Source organism: Leucoraja erinacea, chromosome 24 (genome assembly GCF_028641065.1).
Source record: "Leucoraja erinacea ecotype New England chromosome 24, Leri_hhj_1, whole genome shotgun sequence".
NCBI lineage: Eukaryota > Metazoa > Chordata > Chondrichthyes > Rajiformes > Rajidae > Leucoraja > Leucoraja erinaceus.
In genome coordinates this window covers 23537888-23550993 of record NC_073400.1, presented here as the reverse complement: position 1 = coordinate 23550993, position 13106 = coordinate 23537888, and the positions used below count along the sequence as shown (strand labels likewise).

The 13106-nt window shown below is 45.0% G+C and overlaps 1 protein-coding gene across 3 annotated transcripts in view; it reads left to right on the top strand.

Annotated features, from left to right (window-relative positions):
- The window catches only part of LOC129708800 (transcription factor ETV7-like), a 38205-nt gene extending 25099 nt beyond the window's left edge, over window positions 1–13106 (top strand). For all 3 annotated transcript variants that reach the window (XM_055654786.1, XM_055654785.1, XM_055654783.1), the window contains exons 5-9: window positions 4628–4792; window positions 6506–6733; window positions 11723–11865; window positions 12476–12576; window positions 12716–13106. In XM_055654786.1, coding sequence (XP_055510761.1) covers window positions 4628–4792; window positions 6506–6733; window positions 11723–11865; window positions 12476–12576; window positions 12716–12830 — 752 coding nt within the window. In that variant the 3' untranslated portion in view covers window positions 12831–13106. The remainder of the gene's footprint in view (window positions 1–4627; window positions 4793–6505; window positions 6734–11722; window positions 11866–12475; window positions 12577–12715) is intronic.

The window sequence follows — 13106 nt, the reverse complement described above, 5'->3', positions numbered from 1 at the left end:
AGACAAGCGGCAGTAGTCAGAATCAAACCCAGGTCTCTGGCACGGTAAGGCAGCAACTCTACCGCTGCGCCACCGTTCTGTATATTTAAAATGCATAAATGGTTGGAAATTCCAACCAAGCTTATTTGCCTACCAAAGAATTTAAGAAAAGTCCTGCTACCATGTGTTACCAGCTGGAGCATTTAAGAAGTATCTAGATCTGCACTTAAACCATCTGGCTTAGAAGGCGAGGGGGCAAGTGCTGGAAGATGGGGTTAATACGGATGGATGCCAACTGGTTGGCATAGACATGGTCAAAGTCAAAGTACATTTTATTTGTCACGTGCACATCACATGCAGTTGTCCAAATGCAATAGTTCTTTGTCATAAGAAGGAACTGCAGATGCTGGTTTATTCCAAAGATAGACATAAACACAAACAGATAGACATAGGCAGCATCTCTGGGATGTTTCAAGCCGGGACCCTTCTTCAACCTGGTTCCTTACAGTTTGATTCAATGACTATAGAGGGGAAAGATTTAATAGGAATCTGAGGGGCAACATTTTCACACAGAGGGTGTGTGGAATGAGCTGCCAGAGAAGATAGATGAGGCAGAAACTATAACAACATTTGGACAGGTACATGGATAGGAACGGGTTAGACAGATATGGGGCCAAACGTGGACTCGAGTAGATGGGGCACCTTGGTCTGCATGGGGAAGTAGGGCCGAAGGGCCTGTTTCTGTGCTGCATGACTCTATGACGCAAATTCCAAAATGCTTTTCATATAAAGCTGAGTTATGTTCCTGGGGTAAGTTACTTGTCTATGTGTAATAGACAGCATGAATCTAGAGGTTAGACACAAAATGCTGGAGTAACCCAGAGGGTCAGGCAACATCTCTGGAGAAAAGGAATAGGTGATTTTTTGGGTCGAAACCCTTCTTCAGACTGAAGATGGGTTTCGACCCGAAACATCAACTAACCGTTTTCTCCAGAGATGCTTCCTGACCCATTGAGTTACTCCTGCACTTCGTGTCTATCTTCAGTGTAATCCGGCATCTGCAGTTCCTCCCCACGTGTGTATCTGGAGGCATTGTGCCAGGGCTTCCAGGAGCTGATGCCTTCAGCAGAGCAAGTGTGGAAATGTACAGTGCGTAGCACTTGGAATGCAGTTCTGATGTGTGGCTGGTGCTGTTTGATATCAGGGAGTTTTAGAAAGATTCCTGTGTCATTAGACTAAACGGACTATAACCCTGGCAAACACCTGGGGTGGTTGAGAGAACACACCCCACGCTGGCTGGCAGTCGTCTATCTACATTCTGGCACATTGGATTGTGAACAGTCAGGCCTGGACGAAATACAGACCTGCTTATCATGTTTTGCAAAAAAAAACCACAAGCTCAGTAATCCATCAGAAAAATTTACAGGGACTTTTGAGAAGCAAATACTGCAATTTGACAATGGCTTCTGAACCGTTCCTGTGCAGTTGTCAGACCCTTTAACCAGTGGTTGCTGCTGAAAGTAAATGAGCCACCAGACATTACGGTGGAGCAGCGGTAGAGTTGCTGCCTTGCAGCGCCAGAGACCCGGGTTCGATCATGACTACAGGTGCTGTCTGTGTGGAGTTTGTACGTTCTCCCCGTGACCCGTGTGGGTTTTCTCCGGCTGCTCTGGTTTCCTCCCGCACTCCAAAGACGTTCAGGTTTGTAGGTTAATTGGCTTCAGTAAAATTGTAAATTGTCCCTAGTGTGTAGGATAGTGTTAGTGTACGGGGATCGCTGGTTGGCGCGGGCTCGGTGGGCCGAAGGGCCTGTTTCTGTGCTGTATCTCTGAACTAAACTATAAGCTAAACATCATGTTGCTTCTTTCTAAGTGCTGGTGGATTTCTCTGCTGGAAACTTCTCTCGCCCCATTCAAAATCCCCACCCCTGACCCAACCAGTTCTGCCCATCCCTACATTTGTCAGTTCCACCCTTACCAGGAAGTTGAGATTGTTGTCAAGGTGACTCATTCAGTAAACAAAGGTACGGGAAGAGAATGAGATTTTGACCTATCCTTTGCAGAACTGTTCTAAGCTTGCACGGTCGTTGACTGACAGATCTCAAAGGGAGGCCAAAGTGCATGTTTTACCTCCTTATTTACAAGAAACTAGGGGCAGGAGCAGGCCACTCGGCCCCTTGACCCTGTTCCGCCATTCAATATGTTCATGGCAGGCCTCAACTCATCTCCTCTGCCAGTTCCGCCATAATCCTCGATCCCACAATCTTTCGAATAGTTATCTAGAAACAAGGAAGTGCAGATACTGGTTTACCAAGGATTGACACAAAATGCTGGAGTAACCCAGCAGGTCAGGCAGCATTACAGGGGAACATGAGAAGGCAGCGTTTCGGGTCGACACCCTTCTTCAGAGGATATATTTATCTATTTCCATTTAACTATATCTAATGATCTGATCTCCACCATTCTTGAGGGAAGTCACGTTGGCGCAGCGGTAGAGTTGTTGCCTGACAGCGAATGCAGCACCGGAGACCCGGTTTCGATCCCGATTACAGGTGCTGTCTGTGCGGAGTTTGCACGTTCTCCCCGTGACCTGAGTGGGTTTTCTCCGAGAACTTTGGTTCCCTCCCACATTCCAAAGGGTTTGTAGGTTAATTGGCTGGCTAAATTTAAAAATTGTCCCTCGTGGGTGTAGGATAGTGTTAATGTGTGGGCATCGCTGGTCGGCACGGACCTGGTGGGCCGAAGGGCCTGCTTCCGTGCTGTATCTCCAAACTATACTAAACTAAAGAATTCTGGAGTCTTGCCTATAGACATGCACACTGGCTAAAGAAATGCCTCTTCATCTCTGTTCAAACGTAAGTCCTCTGATTCTGAGGCCACCAGTGTGAAGGTGATGCTTAAAAATGTCAGGGATCTGAGCTGCAAGCGGAGATAGCAACGATGGGATGGGACGGGCTCTTGCCTGTGGCTTGGCTGCATCCATACTACATGGGCTTGGCATGATACCAGTGGGACTGGACCAGTGCTTAATGCAATAGGATTGCTCTGGGTGTTGTATCAAGCGCAGGGTGAAGGTTAAAGATGGCCCTGCGTTGTAATTGTCAGAGAGTGGGCCATATAAACTGGGGGTGCAAATCTCTGAAGAAAGTAATAGACAATAGAAATGTTATTTCCCAAACGGCTCAGACGCAAATGGGCAAATTTGTGGAGTCGACACACTGGGTACTGGACATATGGTAGAGTCAGATATTGAAGGAACAGCCATTCCATATTACACTCTAGAGAGCACCACACTCGGGCTGCTCACACTCCTGGAATACCATTGCTCAGTCTGAGTAAATTGAATTTAGAAAAGGAATAATTACCCTAATGAGTAGGAAGGAACTGCAGATGCTGGTTTAAACTGAAGATAGACACAAAATGCTGGAGTAACTCAGCGGGAAAAGCAGCATCTCTCTCGAGACGTTTCAGGTTGAGACCCTTCTTCAGACTGATGTCAGGGGAGAGGGAGATACATAGATAAGGAAGTGTAAGGTGTGAAAACAGAACAAAGGGGATGGAGATCAAGGAACATGTAGAATAGATGATTGTTAGCTGGGAGAAGGTGACTGCTTTGTTGTTATCTCCCAGCTAACAATGATCTGCAGTTCTGACCTCCCATCTACCTCATTAGATACCTTATGTTTAATTGGACTTTATTGGACTTCAATGTTATATCTTCAACTAAATGTTGTACCTTTATCCTATATCTGTGCACTGTGGACAGTTTGCTTGTATTCATGTATAGTCTTTCTTTGCCTGGATAGCATGCAAACTACAGCTTTTCACTGTACCTCGGTACACGTGACAATAATGACCTAAACTAAACTAAAAGTGATGAGTTTTGGATGACAGTCATGGTCCTAAATATCTAATAACCCATACATTTATTTATTAAGAATGTGCTTATAAATTGCGTTCTCTTATAATGTGAATGGCTTTGACATGATTAATGTATGCATCCTGTATCCCTTTGTGCCTTGAAAAGGTGGCAGGAAGTGTTTTGGAGCAGTTAGAACTCCACCTGGTAGATTTAGAATGGGCCTGTTTATGTCTGATCCTACTTTTCTATAGAGTTTAGAGATACAGCATGGAAATAGGCCCTTCGGCCCACTGAGTCCGTGCCGACCAGCAATCCCAGTACACTAACACTATCCTACACACTAGGGACAATTTTACAATTTTCACCAAAGCCAACTAACCTACAAACCTGTACGTCTTTGTAGGGTGGGAGGAAACCAGAGCACCCAGACAAAACCCATGGGGGTTTATACAGGGAAAGTATACAAACTCCGTATGGACAGCACCCGTAGTCAGGATCGAACCTGAGTCTCTGGCACCGTAAGGCAGCAACTCTACCGCTGCGCCACTGTGCCACCCTGTTTGCTTTGCTAATTTAATTGGGCCCCTCAGTTTAGTTCGGTGATCCTTAGTGCATGCTTTAAACGTTGTTTTGGTTCGAGCATGAAATGACTGATTGTTCTTGGAGTTAATTTTAAAGTCTTCAATGGGAAGACGAATGTTAGCAGAGTCAAATCTCATAAATAAGCACAACTTCCTTTTTGTTGTGATTTGCAAAGATCTCCCATTCTCTGTGCTTGTTATTTTAGATATCCAAGAACTTACGCCAATGATCCCATCATCCAGATATGTATCCAGCAGCCCCACTGTATTCCACTGTCCCTCCTCATCCGTTCATTCTCCAGTTGGGATCTGTTGGGACGAAAGAGAAAAGAATAACACTGTGCCAAGTCAGAGGTTCCAGTTCCACACAGGTACGTTTTAAAGGTGACGCTTAAATACTGAGACAACTGTGATTCATGCTGTAAAAAAACTTATAGTTACTGTACATAGACACAAAAATGCTGGTGTAATCCCAGAGTAGTCCCAGGTGGGCTGTCCCAAGGCAGATTGTCAACTGCTAAAACCTCTCCTCAAATTGCCACTTCAAAAACAAAATACTGGAATTAGTGGGCTGCTGTTTATTGATATTTTTGTTGTAGTAATTGGTATTGTTTTACCCTGGTTTAAATGTAATGAAATTAAGCTAAATACAAATTTCAAAATATTATCCAAATGTCAAATCCATTATTACTAATTAATATATAGCTACTTCAGGGATTGTCCAAATATTTACATGTGGCTGTTTTAACCTCACTTGTGTTAGGATCTTTGAGTTAGCCTTATTCCTCGGGTCATAGAACCAAATACAGGTACAAGACTTTATATAATAAATCTGATTTTGTAGAAAAAGGGATTCCATTATGCATTTGCATACATTTCTATATTTTTCTATATTTATAAATACAAAATCTGCTAATTCCATATGCAGGTGGTTAGTGTGTGTGTTAAGCCGCACCCCCACCCCCCCCCCCCCCCCCCCCCCCCCCCCCCCCGCAACGTTGAGGGAACGAGACCCAGCGGTCTCCCCCTCGCCCACCCCGTCTCCCCCTCCCCCCCCCCCCCCCCCCCCCCCCCCCCCCCGTGTGTGTGGGGGTGGTTAGTGTGTGTGTGAAGCCGCAGCCACCCCTCCCCCCCACCGCAGGTCTGCACTCTGTCTAGTATTTATTAAATATATTTTTATGATATATTAGTTTAAAAGGCTGTTGGTGAGTCCATTACACCAACCAATCTCCCTGCCTCAGCAAGGCCACCAGCTTAATCAAGGAAGATTCTCAACCCGGTCACACCCTCTTTTCCCCTCTCCCATCAGGCAAGAGGTACAAAAGTGCCTCCACATTCAGGGACAATTTACTCACAACTGTTATCAGGCAACCAGACCATGTTATCGCCAACTAGGGAGCAGTCCTGACCTGCCATCTGCCTCATTGGAGGCCTTCGGACTATTTTTAATCGGACCTTACTGGATTTCATCTTGCAGTAAATCATTCCCTTCACCCTGTATCCGTACACTGTGAAGGGCGTGATTGTAATCACGTATAGTCTTTTAACTGACTGGATAGCATGCAACAAAAAAGCTTTGGCTAAGTCAATGGATATTTTTAAGGTGGAAATTGACAGATATTTGATTAGTAAAGGAGTCGGAGTTTATGGCAGGAGAATGGGATTGAGAGAGAAAGATAGATCAGCCATGATGGCCTAATTCTGCTCCTAGAGCTCATTAACTTTTTACTTTACATGTGACATTAATAAACTAAACTAAACTTTACCGCCACTGCCTCACTGATTTACTTGGTGGTAACACCGCCTGTCCCGCTGAGTTACTCCAGCTTTTTGTGTCTATCTCTGGTGGTGACACTTGCTGGGAGTGGACAGGAGATGTGTACTTGTGTCCTGATAGGGTGATATGGTCCGGATTATCTAGCCAGTGCGCTACCCATCCATAAGGGACAACATTGAACTCATTTGACCTGAAGTGAAAAGAAGCATCTCCTGCCTGAAGTATGGAGCAAAAGGGTTGTGGGACAAGTACAGTCCCCACCTCTTTAAGGAACTTACATTCATTCTCCTCCTCCTCCTCCTCCTAGACTGGAGAGTGCCTCGAATAGTGAGCGCTGTGGCGAGTAGCAGCCCCCTGGCCACCACGTACGCACCGATGCAGGTCTCCCCCAACAAGCTGAGCAACACCGCCCCGGGCAGAAGCAACCACTGGGAAGAACCACTAAACCTCTCAAGCAGGTCAGAGGTCACGAGGAACTCCGCGGCTCGTTCGTTACCTCCCGCGCCGCAAGCCCCCGCCAACGGGAGGATCGCAGGTGAGGGCTTCAACCACAAGGAGGGGCAACTTAGAGGCGGCAAAATTGGTGGCTAACAAGCTTCTATTAATGGAATAGTAAAGGAACTGCAGATGCTGGTTTATACCAAAGGTAGACACAAAATGCTGGAGTAACTCAGCGGGTCAGGTAGCATCTCTGGAGAAAATGAAGTCTAAAGCAGGTTCCCGACCCGAAACGACAACTATCAATTTTCTCCAGAGATGCTGCCCGACCCGCTGAGTTACTCCAGTGTGGTGGCGCAGTGGTAGAGTTGCTGCCTTGCAACGCCATGTTCTTCCCATGACGCTTGGGTTCACCCCTTGCTGCTACACTCCAAGGCCGTACAGGTTTGCAGATTAATTGGGTTTGGTAAAGATTGTAAATTGGCCCTAGCTTGCTTGACTAATCTTGTGGAATTTTTTGAGGATGTAACACGTAGAATGGATAAGGGAGAGCCAGTGGATGTGGTGTATCTGGACTTTCAAAAAGCCTTTGACAAGGTCCCGCACAAGAGATTAGTGTGCAAAATTAGAGCACATAGTATTGGGGGTAGGGTGTTGACATGGATAGCGAACTGGTTGGCAGACAGGAAGCAAAGAGTAGGAATTAACGGGTCCCTTTCAGAATGGTAGGCAGTGACTAGTGTGGTGCATCAAGGTTTGCTGCTGGCACCCCAGTTGTTTACAATATATTAACGATTTAGACAAGGGAATTAAATGTAACATCTCTAAGTTTGCAGATGACACAAAGGTGGGTGGCAGTGTGGTCTGCGAGGAGGATGCTATGAGGCTGCAGGGTGACTTGGATAGTTTGGGTGAGTGGACAGAAGCATGACAGATGCATTATAGTGTGGATAAATGTGAGGTTATCCACTTTGGTGGCAAGAATAGGAAGGCAGGTTATTATCTGAATTGTGTCAGATTAGGAGAAGGGGAGGTGCAATGAGACCTGGGTGTGTTTGTACATCAGTCACTGAAAGTAAATATGCAGGTACAGCAGGCAGTGACTAAAGCCAATGGCATGTTGGCCTTCATTGCGAGAGGATTTGAGTTTAGGAGCAAGGAGGTCCTACTGCAGTTGTACAGGGCTCTGATGACAATGCACCTGGAGTATTGTGTGCAATTTTGGTCTACAAATTTGAGGAAGGACATTATTGCTATTGAGGGAGTGCAGCGTAGGTTCACCAGGTTAATTCCCGGGATGGCGGGACTGACATATGATGAAAGAATGGGTCGACTGGGATTGTATTCGCTGAAATTTAGAAGGATGAGAGGGTATCTTATAGAAACATGTAAAATTCTTAGAGGATTGGACAGGGTAGATGCAGGAAAAATGTTCCCGATGTTGGGGGAGTCTAGAAACAGGGGTCACAGTTTAAGAATAAGAGGTAGGCCATTTAGGACTGAGATGAGGAAAAACTTTTTCACTCAGAGAGTTGTGAAACTGTGGAATTTTCTGCCACAGAAGGCAGTGGAGGTCTATTGACATGATGTTTTCAAGAGAGAGTTAGATTTAGCTCTTAGGGCTAAAGGAATCAAGGGATATGGGGAAAAAGCTGGAGGGGGGTACTGATTTTGGATGATCAGCCATGATTATTGAATGGCGGTGCTGGCTTGAAGAGCCAAATGGCACTTATTTTCTATGTCTATGTTTCTATGTTTGTAGGAAAGCGCAAGTGTACGGAGGTCGATGGTCGGCACGGATTTGATGGGCCTAAGTGCCTGTCTCCATGCTGTATCTTTAAACCAAACTTAAATTAAACACTTTGTGTCTATGCTTCTGCTCATATTTTTAATCTCATTTACAAAAGTGTGAGGTTGTGGTTTCCAGTTTCAGAAAATAACCTGAAAACCAGCCCATTAATTGCAGGAAAGTCCCAGGTTTGATTTCTCCCCTGCTTAGTCAGCGTGACAGTGTGAAGCTGGCAATTGGATTCCGTTTCATCATTGGTTATCCAAGGAAACCGCAGCCCTGGCAGAAATCTACTCAAGTGATGAGGTGTGTTTGTTCAACCTCTTGCTCGTACAATAACTGGGGGGTCATTAGTCAGCCATGAGTTGTGAATCTGTGGAATTCTCTGCCACAGAAGGCAGTGGAGGCCTATTCACTGGATGTTATCAAGAGAAAGTTAGATTTAGCTCTTAGGGCTAAAGGAATCAAGGAATATGGGGAAAATGCTGAAAGGGGGTACTGAATTTGGATGATCAGCCAATCTCACATCTCACCTCAGTGAATGAAGTCCAAGAATTATGTGGAACGTCAGAGATTGAGGGGAGACTTAATAGAAGTATACAAAAATTATAAGTGGCATAGATAGGGTAGACACAGAACCTTTCTCCCAAGGTGGAAATGTCCAACAGTAGAGGGCATAGATATAAGGTGAGAGTTTAATGGAACTGTGCAGAGCAAGTATTTTTACAGAGGGGTAGGGGCCTGGTATGCACTGCCAGGGGTGGTGGAGACAGATGCAGTAGTGGCGTTTAAGAGCCTTTTGGATATGCGCATGCACGTGCAATGAATAGAGGGATATGGATCATGTGCAGGCAGAGAAGATCAGTTGAACTTGGCATCATGTTCGACACAAACATTACTTCCTGTGACAATGTGTTGGGTCTAAATTGATTGGCATATTTCTCACATTTCAGTAATCACTTTGGTATCTTTCATTGATGAGACAAACCTTGGGACATCCCGAAGTCACAAACAGCAACATTTAATGCAAGACACGACGAACTGTAGATCCTAGAACCTTAAGCAAATGACAAAGTGCTAGAGTAACTCAGCGGGTCAGGCAGCATCAACAGAGGACCATGACAGGCGATGCTTCAGGTCGGGACCCTTCTTGAGTCTGAAGACCCAGGCTTAAGTCTGATGAAAGGTCACGACCTGAAACGTTGCCCGTTCATTCCGTCGAGAGATACTGCCTGACCCGCTGAGTTCCTCCAGCACTGTGTCCTTTACTCAATGTATAACGCAAGGTTGTTCTTATAGGAGCATCAAAACCAGAGTTGTAGCAGACCAAATTCTTGTTTTCTTTATGTTACTGAAACTAATTTTCATTTCCTCATCTTCCTTCTCTCATTCCCTCCCTGTCTTTTACATCCAAATTTATGTTTCCTGTCTCGCACAATGAGAACACACACACATCTTCTATCGCAGGGAACGCTGATATGTACTGGCGCACTCAGCTGTGACAACAGCGAAATGGCAAAGACAAATGCCATCATTGTGCGCTCCTACCTCTAACTGTAAGCCTCTCCTTGGCAACTGCCTGAGGTTGAAGTAAATTGTTCACACTCTTGCTGCTTTCTTAAAGTTCAAGTTCAAGTGAGTTTATTGTCATGTGTCCCTGTATAGGACAATTACATTCTTGCTTTGCTTCAGCACACAGAACATAGTAGGCATTTACTACAAAACAGATAAGTGTGTCCATATACCATGATATAAATATATACACACATGAATAAATAAACTGATAAAGTGCAAATAACAGAAAATGGGTTATTAATAATCAGAGTTTTGTCTGAGCCAGGTTTAATAGCCTGATGGCTGTGGGGAAGTAGCTATTCCTGAACCTGGTTGTTGCAGTCTTCAGGCTCCTGTACCTTCTACCTGAAGGTAGCAGGGAGATGAGTGTGTGGCCAGGATGGTGTGGGTCTTTGATGATACTGCCAGCCTTTTTGAGGCAGCGACTGCGATAAATCCCCTCGATGGAAGGGATTACCCCGAGATGATCTTCTGACTCTGTAACCTGTGCAACTACATTCACAAGTCCAGTTTAGTTTAGTTTAGTTCAGTTTAGTTCAGTTTAGAGGGCGACAGATAGCACAATGGGCTAAGAGTTCGGCTGGCGACCGGAAGGTAGCCGGTTCAAATCCCGCTTGGAGTGCATACTGTCGTTGTGTCCTTGGGCAAGACACTTCACCCACCTTTGCCTGTAATGGAATGTAATTACGGCGGCAGGCGCGGGCACACCGCTAAAAATGCATTTCGTTGTCTCTGTACTGTACACTGACAATGACAATAAATTGAATCATTTCATTTCATTTCATTTATTGTCATATGTACCGAGGTACAGAGCGAAAAGCTTTTGATGGGTGCTAACCAGTCAGCGGAACGATTATAATTGAGTGCAGAGATTTAAAAGTGTGGAGCAATTGTACGATGTGATTATAGATCTTCTTCTGTGGTGAGCACGCAAATGGTCGCCAGGGTTGAGCGTCATCTTGGAAGCATCTGGACAAACATAACTCGTTGACCAAACTTTGCCCAACTGCCCTCATATCTCCTCCTGTGGCTCGGTGTCAAATCTTGTTTCATAACAATCCTTTGGAATGTCTCGGGATATTTTTCTGCCTCCCAGGTGCTATATAAATGCAAATGTTACTGAAACTATTATGTTTCAGAACATCGATGAACAGGTAAAACCCCCCATTACATCCAGACAATCCCACAGGTGCAGATGTGTGGTCTTCACCACCCACCTTTCCCCTGGGAAATGCAGCACAGTCTCAGGCCAACCAGTCCATAACAGATCTGGCAAAATTTGCTCTGCCCCACCGCATGTGCGATGTATATGATGTGAATCCTGCTTGGGTTTGTGTTGATGTGAATGACTCATGGCATTACATGAAGAGTGTGGAAGACATTATCATCTGAGTTCACGCTGTGCGTGTGTGTGCGTAAGTTTGTGTGTGTACCTGTGTGATAGGGAGGCAGATTTGACTTGATGTTAACTCACAGTGTGTGTGTGTGTGTGTGTGTGTGTGTGTGTGTGTGTAAGTAAGTGTAAGAATAAAGGAGACTTGATTTTTTACTTGATAAAGTAGCCCTTGAATTTTCGAAACTGATGAAAGTAGGAAGTTCCTGTTTTCGGATCCTCCATCGTAATGAGCTGAAATAACACATGGGCTTTGGGTAGCAGGGGAAACTATTGGGAAGATTGGCTGGAGCTGGTGCCAGTTCCTAATGATACTGATTCTTGTGCAGACTGCAGGCTACTCTGGGATTATGTTTATCAGCTACTGTCCGACGATCGATACCAAAAGTACATCAGGTGGGAAGATAAGGAATCCAGGATTTTTCGGGTGGTGGATCCCAATGGACTGGCAAGTCTCTGGGGGAATCACAAGGTGAGCAGATTGAACTTTTTGGTGAACAATCCCATCTCCAAGAGGATTGTGGCTTCCTTATTAAAGCGGATTATGACCGGGTTTTAATGTAAAATGACAACTTTTAAATATTAAACCATACCTCTCCAACCTTCCCCGATGAGCCATTTGTTTCAGGCATTTAATTAGTTAAAGATGTCTAATAGAAATGTGTCAATAGCAGTATGGCACAGTCAGCCTATGTGACCTGGGAACATGACTATGCCATTTCATGTATATCCTGGGACCTGATTGTCTATATCATGAGCAAGGCATGGGCAAGTAGGGCTGAAGGGCCTGTGTCCATGGTGTATGGCAGTAAGACGCTGATCATTGCTGATCTGCATCTCAGGGAGAATGTGCAAACTCCGCACATACAGCTCCGGTGGTCAGGATTGAACCTGGGTCTCCGGAGCTGTGAAGCAGTAACTCTACCATCTGCACCATTGCGCCTTTTCTTTATACTCGGCTAAATGGCTCTTGACATCATCGTCAGTACTCAAAACCGTGAAAAATATGACAGTGAGACAGTGATTATGATCAGGGAGTTACAGTCTCTCTTTTTAAAGATTTTATTTTCCGTTCCACGCAGAATCGAGCAAACATGACCTACGAGAAGATGTCAAGAGCTTTGCGCCACTACTACAAACTCAACATCATCAAGAAGGAACCTGGCCAGAAGCTGCTGTTCAGGTGGGTGGGCTTGTGTGCCCCATCTCAGGCCATCTCGATCGAGGGCTTGCACCTTTTTATTCCTATAGTAGCTGTGGCCACTTTTTGAAATGCCCCACCGATGGTCCTAACCAGATCTGGCTGTTGTATCTTTAAACAGGTTCCTGAAGTCTCCAGAGGAAATCATCCATAAACCCGACAGGTTGGAGCAACTGGAGATGCAGGAGCAGGATGGAATAGACTTCAAAGAGGACACATTTGAACTGTCACCATGACAATGAAACGTGGGCGACTCTTTGCAGAACCCGGGACACAAGACCAGTTCCCACCCCCGCTGATTGAAATCTCTTAATCATGGCCACACCAGCTCAAAACAAACTTTTTTTCTCTCCAATGGTACTAATGTGAAGTTTTCCCTGCATTGAGGGATTGTGATTTTTTTTTGTAAATATTAGCACTACATCAGTCTATGCACTGGCATAATATAAATTAAATTGAGAAATTTGCTGTAACATTTCTGAAAGGGAAATGGCAAATAAAATGTTAATACT